Below are 17,986 nucleotides of genomic sequence, written 5' to 3' on the forward strand. Positions count from 1 at the left end.
GGCTGACCCCGCGCACCCAGAGCCTGTGGTCCACAACGGGAGAGGCCACAACAGGGAGAGGCCGGCGTACCGCAAAAAAAAAAAAAAAAATACTGGGGAATCTAGGTCAGATCCCGCTGGCTGATGATGGGTCCATGAGGCCCCTCAGAGGCCAAGCATGAGACCGGACAGCTTGTCCTTAAAGCGTATGCTTTAAGGCACAACCACAGTATCTTTAACTAAAGAATTGAAGGCATGGCACAATGTGACGGCCACCTCCACGTGCTGTCTAGATGTAAGTCCTTTCAGAGCTGTCTTTGTATAAACTCATCATCCAATCAGCTGGCCTGTGATCCAGCCCCTCCACCCTCTGGAGCTGGGGGGACACTTCAGGTGGGCAGCTGTCCAGCCCCTTCACCCATGGAGAGACCCCATAGAGAAAACCCCTCTGGCCACATTTTTCTGTAAACACTCAAATGAAATAGAATCTTGCAGATTTGGAGTTCCTGCTCCTAATTAGAAAAAATGGTAGAGAAATGCTCTGGAAAGGGACAAAGATAGCCCCGAGTCAGATCAGTCTCCAGTGCGAGTGGAACACGCCTGCTTTGGGCAGCTTCAAAACGTGGAGAGGACCCTGGGCTACTCCTGGTTTCCTCCGGTCTTTTTCTCAGAAGACATAACTTTCCAGGCTGTCGTCACAAGGCTTCAAGCTAAAAGCCACCACTGCGGCGCTGGCTCTCAGGAAGTTTCTGGGTAGGGCAAGGAAGGAAGTGGGTTCTCCTTGACCGTGATATATGATCTTGTGGCCAAGAGCCAGGGAAGGCAGCAAAAGGGAAAAAAAGAGGTTTGTACCTAGTGCTCTTAGTACAGATGGGCAACAGTTTTAAAGGGAAGAGTTGGTTCAGGTTCTGAAGGCCAAGACTTGGTCACAGAGGGACTCCGGCTGCACTGCCATGGGTATTAGAATCGCGGGGCTTTTGAAGCTAGGGAGGACCTCAGGGTTCTCCTAGTTCAACTCCTTCATTTTCCAGAGGAGGAACCTGAGGCCTGGAGAGGGTAAGCAATGTCCCCAGGCCACACAGCTTGTCACATCTGCCTGGGGGACACAGAGAGTAGCAGAGAGGCTTCAGTGAGCAATGTGGTCGGTGTAGGCGAACATCACGCAGCACGTGGTTAGTTACGCTCAGGACCCCCGAAGATGACAATGTCCCACCCCTGGGCCCCTTTCTCGCAGAAGTGGCCAGGCCCCTGGACCGAGCTTATCCATGAGGTTCCCTCGGGAAGCGGGGTGGTGCAGGTCGCCGGCGTGTCCTCACTTCCCTGTCCGGAAGGCCGTCTGGATGGCTTTGATCCACTCGGTGCGCTCCTTGGGGGTGGCCGCTTGCAAGAAATAGTGGACTTCATCAGCCGTGATGATCTCAAAGAGGTTCTCTTCATCACTCTTCTTGCCTGGTGAGAGAGAAGGCGACAGTGGGCACGGGCACCAGAACGGCCACCTAGCTCAACCTCCTTCTGCAAGCAATGAAATCCCCATTTTTCAAGCGTTCCAAGAAAATTAAGTATGTGATTTTCAAACTTACCATCACTGTATGATCATACATATTCATTATACGATTATACATATAGTGCTTATATATACAGGAATGTAGTATGATTTTGTGCGCGTGTGTGTAAGAAGTAAAACACTCAAGGAGAAACATTTTATACTTTATAAGCAAACTAAATTTCTCACTTTTGCACACAGTGTTTAACGAGTAACCCTGTAATAGTGTCCAGTGAGTATCTTTCCTCCACTCACAATATAAACCAAGAGCTGACCTCAATATATATTTTTTAAAACATCAAAAAAACCCCAGATTCACCACCAATGCCATCAGTATAGCCTGAACTGGTTTTTATCAAGGGCTAAGTGAGACTCTTTGCTGAAAGACCGGAAGGCAGCACACTTCCCAGTACTGTGACAAGACTTAAACCACATCCATCTCAGATCACAAAGCAGCACACTCTCCACCCCAACACTGAGGAAGACTCTACGGGGAGAGGCGAGTGAGCAGATCCGGGAATAGTAAAAATCTTGGCTTTTGCAGCTGCAGTGTTTTCTTGTCAGCCTCTATATCCTCATAAACCCAAAATGACAAGGAGAAACCGGGGTCCGGATGTCTGAACTGCATCTTCCCACTGACACCCCCATCCCTACACCTGAGGAGACACGGTCATTCCATCACCAAATCACAGACTTGTGATCAGGACCCAAGGGTCATCTGGTGCGACTCCATCATTCTCAGAGGAGACGGGAGAGCACAGATTAGTTAGGCAACTCACGCAAAGTTGTGCCGCTCACTAACTAGCCTAGACCTAACTATAACCCAGGAGCAGTTCCTGCTCCCCACACTGCCTCACGGCACAAATGTGCCTTTTGTTGTGGGATATTTCCTGGTCTGTAAAAGGTCCCCTTTAAGGAATGTCATGGCTCAGTCTCAGGCATCAGGAGGTAACAAGTGTCTCCATCTAAGCCAGTTCTAAGGTGATGGATTTTTCTCAGCATTGCACTAGGATTTATTCAAGACATCCACAAAACCACTCCAAGTCCCCGAAGCCCAGAGAGCCAGCGCAGCAGTTGGGAGAGAATAGCTTTGGGTCTCTCTAAAGTTTTCAGACAGTAAATTCATTCATGCCTGAGTGAGGGAGTGAAGGAGTGAGTGCTGTTGACTCAGGGTGCCCAGGTGTGGGAAGGGACCCTGGGTAGACACAGCTCTCTCCCACAAAAATTCATTCTTACCATCTGGGCTGCTCTCCACTGAGGTCACCACACAGCCTCTCAGGCGAATCGTTCCCAAGGGATCCTCCCCCTAAAGGAGAGAGGAGTCCTTCATTATGTTTCCAAAGTAAAATGTATGGGTATACTTTAACCTGTTGGTGCAAAAGCCACGCAGGCTCACTGTGGTGTAGATAAGAGCAGAAAGAGATGAAAGAGAACCCCTTCTGGAGCCTCCATCCCTCAGTCCACACAGCAGGGAGGTGTGGAAGCTGGAAGAGGAGACACAAGTCAATCTGAGCTTCACATCCGGAGAAAAGTGGCAGGCAGAGGAGGCAGTGAGGCTGAATCATCACGTCCCATGAGAGAAGGACCACACATTTCCAGAGCCCCTTGGCCCCAGGCAACAGAATAGTAATATAACCTCCACAGGAGGGAATCGAAGAGCCCTGCACTGCAAGCAGAGGCTGAGGACCCAGCCCAGATAGACATGGCTCATTTTATTGAGGAAAAAGCCCTCTTCTGAATAATCAACAGCCCAAATGGCTGGACTCAAACAATGTTCTCACTGAAGTAGGCCTAGAAGAGGAATGATCACTTTTTTGCGTATTAAGCCAAGAGGACAGTGTTGGATTGGTTGAGTTCCCCTGAAAATATCAGATTGGGGCAAACAAAGAAAATTATGTTGAGTCGACCAAATAAATGACCATATAGTGATATTTTCTTCCATCCCTGTGATTCTGCTGGCCTCAAAGCCTAAGATCTCAGATCTTTGCAATAAGAAGGGGTAGAAAAAGGTAGAGGAGGGTGCGGAAAAAGAAGAGGGGATCGTGAAGAGGAAAGGGGCTTCAGCAGAGCAGAAAGGGGCCGGGGAAGCCCAGTGAACAGAAGCAGCAGAGGCTTCTAGTGGGACGGGTTTATCGAGCACAGCCTCTCACCCCAGCAGGGTCATAGTAGTGCAGATACGCAGGGTCTTCTCTCAGAATGAATTTCCTCACTTTCCAGTTCTTCCGCCTATGCCCCTGTATCCAAGATCAACACAGAAAAAGAAAGGATGAGTTTTTCGCATCACTCAGTACACCTAGTACCTACGTGATAAGTCTTGTTGAGTTGAAATAAGAAAAAAATAAAGATGAAATCCTAACTCCAGGAGAAATCAGGCCACAACCCAGACCTTTGTCAGAGAGATAGCAGTAGATAGATGTTATTAAATCATGGATTAAGTTATTTCTAAGATTGTCTTACAGCTTTAGCATTATATAAGACAGTGCTATGTACAGCGTACTGTGTTAGGTAATGGGGGGCTATCAAGAGATTTAAGACATGGCCCTGTGCTTCCAAGAGTTTATAACCTACGTGGAAATATAAAATAGCAAATGTCCAAATCAAATAACATGTATAGGTAATGAGTTTCAAAGGATTTCTTAAATATTTATTTATTATTTGGAAACTTAATTTGGGTGTTTTTTTTGGTTTTTTTGGTTTTTTAAATTTTTACTGAAATACAGTTGATTTACAATGTTGTGTTAGTTTCAGGTATACAGCAAATCGATTCAGTTATGTACACACACGTATATGTATTCTTTTTTAGATTCTTTTCCATTATAGGTTATCACAAGATATTAAGTATAGTTCCCTGTGCTATACAGTAGGTCCTGGTTTCAAAGGATTTAAATGAAGGGTATGTAATTGTGGCTTTGGGATGTCAAAGAGGGCCTCATAAAAACCTACATTTATCCATGTGGGACACACAGGAGTTATATAGGTGAGAAAGAGGTGGGTGGGAAGACCACTGACAACAAAAAAAGCAGCGGTGGGAATGTCCAAGGCATATTCAGACCCTGATGAGTAAGACCAGTCAGGCTAGACGGCAGGGCTCATGAGGAACAGCAGAGGCAAGTTTGGAAAAGTGGAAGCAAACAGTAAAAAATGAAACATGGGGGTATCGTCATCGGTGGCTTTTGAGTTGGAAAAGATTACCGTGACATTTTAGGAAGATTAATATGGTGACAACATACAGGATGGACCAGCTGTAGGTTAAAGATAAGCCAGGGGTAAGATAATATGGTAATAAGAAGATCATCAAGAAATGATTGCAACAATCCTGGCATAAAATCATTAGGGACTAACAATGGGTAGCAGCAATGGAAATTGGAAGCAATAGTGGTTGTGACAGACATGATGAAGAATAGGACTTGGCCCTTCCCCATAGAATTAAACATTGACATTGTCTAGACTGTGGGTTCTGAAGCAGGATTTGTGTCTGTTTATCTTTGTTTCTCCCATGCCCAGCACCGTGCCTGGCACACGGGAGCCCCTTCATATCTGTTTGTAATTGCCTTGAATTACCCAGTTATTTCAATTAGCTGATAGCAGTTGTTTAAAATGTTATGTTAAAACTGATCCTATGATTTCCCACAGTAAATTCAAATGACAACTCCAGAAGCTAAAAAAATTAGATTAGAAAATATATAGTTTCTATCTTGCCAATATAAAGAATATTGTCTGCTATTTCTGAAGCACCACATGCTAAGAGGCACATATACAAATTTTCCAAAATTTTTCACTGCGCTTGTGTAGAAAGCGATGAAACGTTCGTGACTTTAGCAAACTGTGTCTCCTTCATAATGCCAGGTCAGAAGAGTTTAAAGAGAGCTTTCAGGAATGGGTCTAAGTTATTTGGCAGGTCGTCTGGTCAAGGAGCTCAGCTCCGAAGAACCTTTTACTTGCCTGAAGCATGGAGCTAGGAACGCTGTAGAGTCATATGGGAGAACAGAGAATACTTCTATCCGCAGTATCACATACAGAATGGCTTTTGTAAAGCGTCAGTTTCTAGAATTCTTGTTATGAGTGCCTGCTCTTTGCCTTAGCTGATGCTGCCCATAGGCTGAGGACACTAAGGCTTCTGCCCCACGCCGTTTCCTCCAGACCCACGGATACACAAGTCACGTTCTCTTACGCAATTACTGGGTGAATATCAAGTACAAGTCAGTGGAAGAGCAAGGTACAAGAGGATGTGAAATCAACCAACCCTGGCCAACCACCGCATTGTCTTTAAGCCCTCACTGGTATCACAGTGTGATGCACTGAAGAGTTATCGTTCATTGACTGACTATTTCCTGGGGTATTTTAAGGAATGCATGCGTGCCTGGGGTTTCCAAGAATTGTTGCTGCTCTGTCAGCGTCATCTGTGCACTGTGCCATTTTATGCAAGGGACTTGAGCATCCACAGATTTTGGTATCCGTGGCAGTCCTGGAACCAATCCCCTGTGGATACTGAGGAACGGCTGTGCTTATATTCGATTTAATTCACTCTAAAAATATTTGTTGCCTATTACAGACCAAGAAGGATGCTGAACTCTGTAGCGGATACAAGAAGAACACATATAACACAAAGAATCTCCTCATCAAAGAATCCACACGTGGTTGAGAAACTAGATATTTTATTCGCTGTCGTCACAGAATGAATTACATGCAAAGGATTATATTGAATATAATCCCAAATCATTCATCCTCAAACTTGCTCGGCCCCCAGGTAGAATTATTTCCTCTGGGATGAGAGAAGGAGGGGGGAAATGGGGGGAGGAGACCGACCACCAGCTGGATGCAGCCACTTCCCACCTGTCAAGTATGGAGCACAGGTGTCCTTTTTCTAGATAAGCCTTCTACACAGGTAACCCTGGCTAACTCCCAACAGTAGACACAGGGTGGTTTAGTTTTGTGGTACTTAAAGAGAAGATTTTCAAAAATTTTTCAGGTGATTCTGCTACGAACCAGGGTTGTAAACCACCAAGACAAGAGACTGGAAACATTAAAGGGGGCTGTCAATTCAAGTGGAAAAGGTTATTCTTCCCTCTACCTCCCCCCAAAATTAGAGGGGAGAATATTGAAAAAGAACACAATTCCTGAATGCACAAAGATTTCTGTTTTCTTCGTGTTAAAAGGAGGCTTCTGACTATTTAAACAGTGGTACTTTGATAATAGGATAAATTAACTTTTAAGAAAAAGGTGGTTCTTAACATTGGCCACACATCAGAATCTCTTGGGGACCTTATAACATCCAGAGACTCTGATTTAATTGGCCTGGGGTGCACTTTTAACAGATCCCTGGAGGATTCAAATGTGCACCAACTGGGCAATCTAAAGGCTAGCTTGCACCTACCAAAGGCCACGTAAAGAAGGCGAGGGAAAACAGGCAAGTAAGCCTACCTCCAGTGCTATTACCTTCAACGCACACTCGCACCATTACCCTCAGCCGACTTTTGGCCATCCGGCACCTCCATTGGGCCCTTTGCCTGGACATGACTCCAGTCCAGCTGGGACTTTGTCTACGCCTTTTCAACCTTCATGTTCAGTTTCCTCAGGGCTCCACTCTAAATTAAGGCTTGTCAGATCAACTAACTCAAGAAAAGTCCTTCATGGCTGATAACAATATAGAATTATAGAAGACATCAACAAAAAGGAAACAATGAAACCCGCCCCCCCCAAGTGATTCCTGCTTTAACAGCCACCTTTCAGCACCTGTAATGAAAGAGCCAGATAACGTAGGAACGTTTGTCAGAACAAATGAGAAAGCAGGTGATGGACAACCTCTGCCTATGGGCAACTGCCAGATCCTTCCCTGCATAAGGCTGGGCCTGCTCCTATGCTCGCCCTTTAATCTAGTCAGTGAGCACCCTGTCGTAAAAGTTATTAGAATAGTCTAGAATCCTTTCTAAACCGTGGCTGTATTATTCCCTAGGACCTCGTTCTCTCAAAACCTGATGTGAAGGTAAGTTTTCCACACTAATGCCTTACTTCCCCTAGTGAAACTCAAAATCCATATCAACGTTCTCCTTTTTAAGTATAAATATACGCTCAACTTTGGTTCTCTCTTCATCCTGGAAGTTCAGGGTCCTATTATAAGTCAAATCTCTCAGTCCCACGGGACCTCTAGACAATGCATGGAAATCTCCTTACGGCAACCAGATTCTCTCTGTTAACGTACTGAGAAGTGCCTTTAAGACAGCTCACGGCACAGCCACGAGGGCAAGACCTTGGCCTTAAAAAGCAGCTTTGGCTTCTCCACAACATATGCTAGCCTCAGTCGTTTCACCCTGAATATTCACGTGTTTTCCTGTAGAGGTGTTGGCCCTGAGTTCCTCACTCAGCTCCAGCCCTTCTGTTCTCTTACCTCTTGGCATCCCGTGCCTTGGAGCCCGGTAACTAACCACAGCTCTTCAGCTCACCCCAGCCCCTGCCTTCCAGACTGACAGTGGCCAGCACTGGTAGACACCTGGTAATTACTGAGTCCACGCCCTCTGAGCAGATTTGACCTTTGTCTGCTGCTGCTCTTGTAGAGCTGGTCTGGATTTGGTCTCACCATGACCCACCCACAGTCTGAAATGGTACTTCCTTGCTCTCAGTGGTTTATGATGTTCCTCTTCCGGGTATGGCCTGCTCCTATTTCCTGGTTACTTTGCAGGGAGGAGGGATAGGCCAATGGAAGTGCTTTCACTATGAAACATCCCTGTCTTTTGAAGGCACCTCTTAGCCAGCTGATATCCTCCAGCTAACGAAAGGGTCGGCATTTTCTTGAAACGTTGATAGAAGAAGAATTTCCCTATTTTATTTATTTATTTTTTATTTTTTTGGCTGCACCTCACAGCATGTGCGGGATCTTAGTTCCCCAACCAGGGATCAAACCCACACCCCCTGCAGTGGAAGCGTGGAGTCGTAACCACTGGACTGTCAGGGACGTCCCAAATTTCCCTATTTTAAGGTGCTTCTGCCCTGCCTGCCTCAGCCCTCCTGACCTAATGCCACTTTGATCATCTACTTAACTATCTGTCTATCTTTCACTAGGTGGGTGTCATTTTCTAATTGACTATTGACCAAACAAACAAAATACCATTTGGTGATTTAGAATACAAAGGACTTGGTAAGGGAGAAAGGTTAGAATGGAAGAGTAGTGACCACTCACCTGCTTCAGTAAACATCCCTGCTTGATAATGACGCCTCTGAACTCTTCTTTCAGAATCACATCATCATCACTGGAATTCTCTTCACAGAAGAACCCACTGTCTGGCTATTGGGGAACCAAAGAGCAAGTTTATTTTCCCAGTCTTAGGCATATTGCTACTGATACCATCTCCATCTCCCTCTCCCCTCCAGCCACTCCTTCCCCCTGTGGTTTATTGGTTTATAACAACCTGAACTTTAAAGTTTCTGGGTTTTTTGTTTTGTTTTGTTTTGTTTTTGGCCTTGCAATGTGGCATGTGAGATCTTAGTTCCCTGATCAGGGATTGAACCGGCGCCCCCTGCAGTGGAAGTTTGGAGTCTTAACCACTGGCCTGCCAGGAAAGTCCCATCTAGATGCTTATTTTTTGTTGCCAGATGCTCTCTTGTGTCCGCTCAAGTGTGGTTTTATCAATATCCTTTCATTTTCTTGGGTTCCCCAAGCTATATTGGAAGTCTAGCTCAGCACATCTTTTTTCAAAGCCTTTCTTCTCTTGGGACCTTATGGCCAAATCCCTGACAGCAGAGTTGACTAGTTTATAAGACACTGCACACAACACAATCTCCATAACGCCCTCTGCCACTCAGCTCCTCCACTTTGAGAAGACCAAGAGCACGTGTCCCGCCACATCCTCTGAGGTCAGGAGGGGACTGGGCCTTGCTCAGCTACAAGAGAGCAATGAATCACACAGAGGAAGAGGAGCCACTGTGCTGGGTATTTTTAGAGTCCCAGATTTAAATGGCTATAAACAACCAGATCAAAATTCTGAAAAAAAAAAAAAATTCTGACAGGGGAACTTCCCCAAAGTGAAATGAAACTCTCTCTGTGACATTCACTTCATTTTTATAAGCAGCTTCCTTACTTCTGTGCTCTGACCCCAAATAGAAACAAAATTGCCAAAATCCCCCTAGAAATCCACTTTGCCAGATTTCTCACGTAACCCAAGATTAAGTCCATATTGTGCAATGCAGTGTTTCCCAATCTGTGGTAAGCATGCCACCGGGGATACTCATGGTGCAGGGGGAAGGAACCTGGGTGAACACATTTTGTATTGAGTCACATATTTTAATGTTTATTTGGAAATATAAAACTGGCCCATTGTGATTTTACACATCTCCCTCTAGAAAGGAAGCTCCCAGAGGGCCATAATTTTTGCCTGTTATTTTTCTTTCCACTACTGTAACTCCTTTGTATAGGTGGGTGCCTGTCATGTACTTGGGCCTAATAAGTTTGGGGTTTTTTTTTGCGGTACGCAGCCCTCTCACTGTTGTGGCCTCTCCCGTTGTGGAGCACAGGCTCTGGACACGCAGGCTCAGCGGCCATGGCTCACAGGCCCAGCCGCTCCGCGGCATGTGGGATCTTCCTGGACCGGGGCACGAACCCATGTCTCCTGCATCAGCAGGCGGACTCTCAACCACTGCGCCACCAGGGAAGCCCCTGGGCCTAATAAGTTTTTATAAAAGAATTCTTGCTTAGAATAAGAATAGATATAGCAAATTTTAAAAAGTAAATAAAGAAAACTATTCAAGTGAACAATATTTTCCTTTACACAATCTCACTGGATGTGACAGGCATGGTGGAGGGGGACAGCTGTCAAGTCAGGGACATGGATCAACGCTGTAGGGCTGGGCTCTTTCTTTCACGGCGGATATGAACTGAGACCAACCCAGAACCCGCCCAGAGCAGCCCCCAAGCCAGGAGGAGTAGTAGGTGGGGAGCTCTCTCACTCACAAAGTAGTAGAAGGCGTCGGGGTTGTCGAGGAAAGGGTTTTCAGCAGTTCCATCCACCATGTATTTGGAGAGGTCTCCAGCAGGCTGCAGGTACCCTTCGTTGAGCAAGGAGGAGGCTATCACGAGACCCTCCTGGCGATTCCGAACAGATTTATTGGAAACCAGCCAGTCGATGACACAGTTACCTGGATGGGACCATCAGAGGGAATGTTAGCTCTCTTTACCAAAGAACAAGCCACTGACAGTTGCCCCTGGAGAGCTCCGGATGACCCAAGTGTCGGACTTGTCTCATCTTCCCTGTTACTCCAAGAAGGAAAAATGAAATCCGTGGGACAGATACCTGGAAACAAAAGGAACCATATAAAATGTTTTGAAAAACATCTACATGCTTCTCAAGGAACAAGGCGTGCATAAAGAAATGGTTTTTACTAACCCACTCGTTTATTCCATTAATGACCTAGAACTTCTGCTAGGAGCTAAGTTCTGTGATGGGTACTGGGGAGGCTTCCTCAGGGAATCTAAAAAGGAGATCTGCGTAATAAGTGTTGTGACAAGTGCTTTGCTGTGGATGGATACAGGGAGCTGCTGGGTCAAATCTGCAGGAAGGTGTGGAGGGGTGGGTGGGGGAAGGGCTACCGTGTGCACGCCATCAGGAAAAGTTTCACAGAGGAAGTGACACTGACTGGATGCTTGCCAAGCATCTACTCAGGCAGGGGCCGAGAGGAACCAGCAGGGGCTGAGGGAGCTGCAGTGCGAACAGACTCACACAGGCATGAAGCAGCGCCGCTGGTGGGTGGGGGGAGGAGTTGGTGGAAAGAAGGCAAACAATGACAAGAGAGAGAGAGGAAGGCCCAGTGTGAGTGGGGAGAGCTTTGATGGCACATTAGGATATTTGGCAGTGAAGAGCTATTGCAAATTTTTAAGCAGAAAACACCATGACAGTACGCGTATGTCCTAAATTCGAATTTGATGATGTCCCTTGCACCGAATGTCACACCTTAGACAAGGGTCTAGTAGAGACCTTGAGAAGCCATTCAAACAGCCTTCTGCCTCAAGAGAGGATTGCAAGGAGCCATCAACTGGATTATTAGCCCGTTATAATGAAAGTTTTTATGAAAAATATTCTGTACAACCAACAAGGTCCTACCACATAGCACAGGGCACTATACCCAATAGTTTGTAATGACCTATAAGGGAAAAGAATCTGAAAAAGAATATATATATATATGTATGTATAACTGAATCACTGCACTGTACACCTGAAACTAACACAATATTGTAAATCAACTATATTTCAATAAAAATAAGTAAATAAATAAAACGAATTTCTTTCAAACATTACACACACACACACACACACACACACACACACACACACACGCACACATATGTATTCTGTACAAACGTAGCCAACCAGGGAGCCAACGTAACAGGTCCCAGGTCATCAAAGCAAGAGCAGTAGGATATGCCATCCTTGAAACAAGAGTGAAAGCAGTTGATTAGTGTACCTTCCATGAATTTCATATACAAAATGTTTTGCCCACTTTTCTTTCTCTAGAAGGATAAACTAATTAATACTGCATTTCTGACTTTAATCCTTGTAGTGACCCTGTAAAAGAGGTAGGGCGGTAATTACAGACCTCTTTTAAGAATGAGAAAATTAAGACTCAGAGGGTTTAAGTGACCTTAGGCCCGAGTTACACCTGCAATGGGCCTTCACTTGTGTTCTGATCTTAGATTCCATATGTGTTCAGCTAGGCATGCCAAAGCTCGAAAGACAATTTCAGTCTAGTCTCCCCATCACCTGACATTCAAGGTCCTCCATCACATGTCATCAGTGCCTGAGTCCCAGTCTCTGCCACAGACTTGTCTCTCTGCTGAGACCACCCGAGTCCCACATGAAGGCTCAAGCCACCTGAATTTCTAGAATCCTGTCTGACCTTCAATGGAGAGAACTTAAGTAGTTCAAGCCCAGTACTCTGGGACTCAGTAAGACATTTCACAGGAAATAAGTCTAACCTGGACCTTGTGCCCAGATCTATATCAGAACCTCCCCTTGGTTTCTTTTTCCAGAGGCTTTGTCTTAGAGACCTCAGTCCTACTTGAGTTAGGACCCTGCCTTATTCTTGGTATCTGGATTCCAAATCTCAACCCTGGCTTTTCTCATGCTAATGCGCTACTGCCTGGACTCTCTGAGGCTGAATTCCCCTGGGATACTACCCACTCCCTCCCCCCATTACCCCAGATCACACCCTTTATCCTCCACCTTCCTAACATTGACCTCTACCGTTTTTTTGTGAATTATCTGTTGATTGGACAGCCCTTCAGATTCCATCTGTTGTATCTTCTCAGTGTTTTCCTCTCTTGACCTCTATTGTCACCATAAGTCAGCCATGTCTGACATCTGACAACCTAGTCCCAAACTGTCCTCATTTTTTTCCCCTAAGGAACCATCAGTCCTACCAGGCTGGTCATTTTCTTTCCCTGATGAATATTCTGGAAATCTCAGCCCCATAACTTTGTCCTCACCATCTGCTCAGCCTAACTATCCTCATCAGAATTCCTTCCCACAAATACTTAAAGAAATTCTACCCATCTTTCAGAGTAGAATTTAGGCACCACCTTCTATTCATCCCAACTACCCCTGAGTTGTTTCTCTTTTCTGAACACACAGAATTGATTGTCTGTGCAGACATGTGACTCCTTAATCATAATAACTGCATTGAGAGCTTGCACCATATAGTACTTAGCGTGTGTTCTAAACACATTACAGTTACAGCAAGCCTTAATGTAGGTGCACTACGATTATCCCTATTTGATAGACAAGGAAAGTGAAGAACAGAGAGGCTAAATTGTTGGCCTAAGGTTTTACAGCTAGTACGCTGAAGAGCTAGAATTTGAACCAAGGAAGCCTGCCTCCAAAGAACACGTTTTAAACCACTACACCACCTCCCTAAACCCATAATACATAATGCCTCACCCTGTGCAGCCTCCCAAATATTGCCACCTAAATTTTACATTGGGTATCTTGATTCCTGTTTATCACCTTATTCACCTCTGTGTCTATTTCAACATCCTGCCATTTATTGGAAAACAAAATATGACCCTTTGATTGATATAGCTGGAACTTCTGAGATTTTTATCTTGAACGACAAAGTTTTGTTTCACCCTTCTTTCTCCTCCCATGCTGGGGAAGTTCAATGATCATGTCCACCAGTCTGCATTCCATGACCCCACTCCCCGCCCCCATGCTCTACATCCATCACCCACATGTGAGGCTGAGCGAGGCCTCCGTACCGCCTGCCCCAGAAGCCCCACTTCAGACTCACAAGGCCTTTTACCTGTGAAGCAGTGATTGAAAATCTTCTTGTCCTTCTCTAGGTTCAGCTCTTTTACTCCTTTTTCAGTGTCTTTCATGGACAAATACAAGGCACTGCACAGATGAAAACACATGGATGAGTAAGAGCTTTTCAGAATGGCCAGTCCTCTCTGGGATTCGCCACCTCGAAGGGGCTGCTCCTGAGTACAAGCCTCCCCCTCCCCAGGTGAACCCTGAGTCTAATCTCTCCAGTAGATCATAAGCACATCATTAGAGGGCAGAGTTCATAATCGCATAACTTTGTGGCCTGAGCAACATTCAGCAAAATGCACTGGGAAGGTACTTAACGTCTCTTAAATTCACTAAACTCTGCTGGTTTAATTTTTAGTGTCTGAGATGGAAAGTTGCCCCCAGTTAGGTGTTAAAGATGAAAGGTTCTTGGGGCTCAATCCTCATGTCCCATTTCTTTGTGTCCTTCAAGAGACCATCTGGTATAGACATTTGCCTCTCAGAAAGTGAATGTCTTGACTAAGCTTATCCCTTTATCCTAAAAATTAGGAGATAAAGCAAAACAGTGAGACATTCTCATTTTTGTCCTTGAAGTAATAAACTAAAGATAGCCTTATCAGAGAAATTGCAAGCAACAATACCCAAGGTCACTTTCATGGATCTCGTGGCTCCACATAGCACAAGCATCATTCGCACTTAGCTCTGACAGCTGTGGCTAGAAATGTGGTCACTTGACCACCCCACCCAGCAGCTACAGCTAGACTAGGCAACTCCTCTTGGGTCTTTACCAAAAAGCTTTCTTGGTGAGAGAAAGTGCTCATTCTCTCTAAGCTCAATGCACAAATTTCATCAGACTCCTGTGACCTGCCACGCCCGGCATGAGGCATGCAGAGGACTTTTTTCAGTCCCCTCCTAAGGACTTCCCCCACCCATTTTGTAAACCAATATGGAATTTAAGTAGCCCATATGGAATTCTTCCTGGCAGGGCTCCTGTTACAGGATGCTTTCCACATAAAAGCAAAAACCAGCAAAAAGTAAAGAGACTCCTAGAGAAAGGGGCTCATGTGATATCAACCTTTAGGCAACGACCATCACCTGCAATTCCAGGCCAGTCAACATCAGAGGTCGTTAAACTAGGCCAAGACACAAATGTCTTCCTGCTAGGAGAGGTGTTTACCCTTGCTGAATGTGTGAACTTGAACTTGAAACCTTACCTACTACGACACACAGCCTGTGCCTTTTCCTACCTACCTATAGATCCTGAAGCTTTCTTTTAAGAGTAACTTATTACGGTTACTTTATAAATAAAACGATGCATCTCTCTATATATATATCTCTCTCTTTCTCTCTCTCTCCATCCCCCATCTCTCTCTCTCTGCCAAGATTACCCAAAATGAGGGGATTTAAATTCCACTGCCTCCTCTCCTCAACTGCTAGACCTTAGAGAAGCCACAATCACTCCTTCAGACCCAGGTAAACATCTTAGTATACCAAGTGCCAGTACTAAGGACCTGGAAGGGTGGATACAGCCTTCAGAGGTGACCAAAGCAGGCCTTGGAGCAGGATCTGTTGTGAGATTTCCTCAAGAAGCAGGGTGGGAGGAGGGAAGAGTGAAGGGAAGCAAACATAGAAAATCACCCTATGGAACGAAGTGAGAGCGTGGCATGGACATATATACACGCTACCAAATGTAAAATAGATAGCTAGTGGGAAGCAGCCGCAGAGCACAGGGAGATCAGCTCGGTGCTTTGTGACCACCTAGAGGGGTGGGATAGGGAGGGTGGAAGGGAGACGTAAGAGGGAAGAGATATGGGAACATATGTATATGTATAGCTGATTCACTTTGCTATACAGCAGAAACTGACACAACATTGTAAAGCAATTATACTCCAATAAAGATGTTAAAAAAATAAAAAAGAATTAAAAAAAGAAAAAGAAAATCACCCTAAGTCAATGGTTTCTGGCAGTCGGATGGACCTCCTGGTAGATTTCCTGGCAAACTTCTGGCCTCCTTCAATGCATTTAATGGCCTTTTTGATGTCCCGAACCCAGGCATCTCTCTCCTCCAGGAAGGCTGCCTGGAAGAAGTGGTCCTGCTGTTTGGTCGTAGTGATCTTAAACACAAACTGAAATCAAAACACATCCCATTAGGAATGACTCCTTTCAAGGGGCTGAGGTCGCTTATGAAGCACAGCAGTTGAGTCAACCCTGTTCTGGAAGTGCTTGGCCAAGAGAGACCCAAATGCCCAGGGTAGAGGGTGGGTGGTATGGGGAGGGACTGGCCCAGGAAGCTCCATTCACATTGTAGGCTATGCATGGTCTCAAAGGTCAGCGCCTGACAAGGTATTCATTGTGGTTAACGACATCAACTCACCATCCTTTTGCCAAAGTCCTGGCAAGGGCTAGTCAGAATGCTTCCTTTCAGGGGAATCATTCCTTTGGGGCTGTTATCACTTTTCTTCTTATAGAATTCAACTCCGTCTTCTAACAATACAACCCACATGGGTTTCCAGGTGTTGAACATGCTCCCCTGTAATGACAACAGAAAGAGCCTGGGTAATGATGTTTTCTAAAACTCTTCTATAGGTGGCAAAGGGCTTGATAAATAGCCTAGCTTTGGCCAGTGTGGACACAGGTGACCCACATTTGTGTGACCAGGCTGCTAGGAAAGCAGCCTTCAGGGGAGAAGGGGAATACCATTCTGCTGGAACTTTTTTTAAAAAGTTTTAAGATAAAATATATACACATCTATAATTAGACCATAAGCCTCTCCTGGGCCATTACCAAGGGAATAGGGTGTGAATCTCAACTCTCCTTGTACATTTCAGGTTGACTATCTGTGGCTTATTTTCTCCCAGCCCTGCCCATTGTGTTCCATTCAACGTAGGGATGGCAAATAGATTCTACCTCAAGTGCCAACTCAGACTGAAGGGTAGAGGATGCCTGAAGCTGGACTCACTGGAAAAGTGCCACCATCAATAGCATGTGCCATAAATGGTGGCATGCTAGCTGCAGTTACTTCCATCCTTTGGTGTAATCAGATTTTATCTGGATGTGAACATCAGGAAGAAACTCAGAGCACAGCCTTGTGTACAGGCATGGCTAAGAGGTATGAAAATCACCTGTAGAACCGTCTCTAATGCCAGCATGATGCTGTCATGTCAGTGTGGCCTTTAGGAATATCCTTACTTAAAAAGTTTTCAGTTTGGGTTAATGCCAACTGTCCCTTTATCAACAGATAACCATTCTGACTACATCAAGGAAGTCTCTCTTTTTTATCTATATTTTGGGAGGGTTTTGGAAAAGGAAGAGAACAGGGTTCTATGCCTCTTATCTTTGAACACACGATGTCACCCTTTCGTGACTACCACAAAATGGGATTATCATCCAGTTCCCAGAAGAGCCTGCTGCTTATCTTAAAATACAAAGAGCCTCTATATAAAGGTCCAGTTTCCCAAAAGGAAGACTATTTATGCAAAGAAGATAAATACTTGTGGGACTGTCATTTTGCTTGTCCAAGTGTTTCCTTTGTTTTAGTTACTGAAAAAAAAAGTTTTAAATTAATACACACTATCTCTTTTCTGAACATGCAGAATAATTATTCATGCTAGCACTGAATTATTTCCCTTTTAGAAAAAATGGGCAAGGTCAGACACTATGCCAACACATGAAATAATTTCAATCAAATGTCCTTCTGTTTTACATCTATGAGAGAGAAACTCAGAATATAAAGAGTTCCTGCAAATCAATAAGAAAAAATACAAATAATCTATTTTTTTTTAATGGGCAAAAGACTGGAAGAGGCACTACATTAAAAAAAAAAACCTCTGAAAAAGTTTTTAACATCATTATCCATCAGGGAAATGCAAATTAAAACCACAGTGAAATACCTCTGCACACCCACTAAAGCATCTAAAATTTTGAAAGCTTGAGAAGAGCAAGACTTGGCAAGGACGTAACTGGAACTCCCATACATGGCTGGCAGGAGTGCAAAATGGTACATCCAATTTGGAAAACTGTGGAGAACGTTCTAATTCTTAGAAGGTATATTTTGACATATTTAGGCATGAGGGAGCATGATAAGCTGACTTATTCTCAAATATCTCAGCATAAAAATATGTGTGTATATTTATATAGAAATACAGAGATAAGACAAATGTAGCCATGTGTTAACAATTCATAAACCTAGGGAAAG

At 44.7% G+C, this 17,986-nt stretch overlaps 1 protein-coding gene across 1 annotated transcript in view; it reads right to left on the reverse strand.

Moving 5' to 3' along the window:
* Positions 1-1,151: 1,151 nt before the first annotated feature.
* Positions 1,152-17,986, reverse strand: part of PLEK (pleckstrin) — a 24,770-nt gene continuing 7,935 nt past the window's right edge. The window contains exons 2-9 of the mRNA XM_007464087.1: positions 16,166-16,321; positions 15,736-15,917; positions 13,805-13,896; positions 10,464-10,648; positions 8,697-8,801; positions 3,673-3,756; positions 2,759-2,828; positions 1,152-1,428 (exon numbers count right to left, since the gene is read on the reverse strand). Coding sequence (XP_007464149.1) covers positions 1,292-1,428; positions 2,759-2,828; positions 3,673-3,756; positions 8,697-8,801; positions 10,464-10,648; positions 13,805-13,896; positions 15,736-15,917; positions 16,166-16,321 — 1,011 coding nt within the window. The 3' untranslated portion in view covers positions 1,152-1,291. The remainder of the gene's footprint in view (positions 1,429-2,758; positions 2,829-3,672; positions 3,757-8,696; positions 8,802-10,463; positions 10,649-13,804; positions 13,897-15,735; positions 15,918-16,165; positions 16,322-17,986) is intronic.

Source organism: Lipotes vexillifer, unplaced genomic scaffold (genome assembly GCF_000442215.2).
Source record: "Lipotes vexillifer unplaced genomic scaffold, Lipotes_vexillifer_v1.1 scaffold311, whole genome shotgun sequence".
In the NCBI taxonomy this organism is placed as follows: Eukaryota; Metazoa; Chordata; class Mammalia; order Artiodactyla; family Lipotidae; genus Lipotes; species Lipotes vexillifer.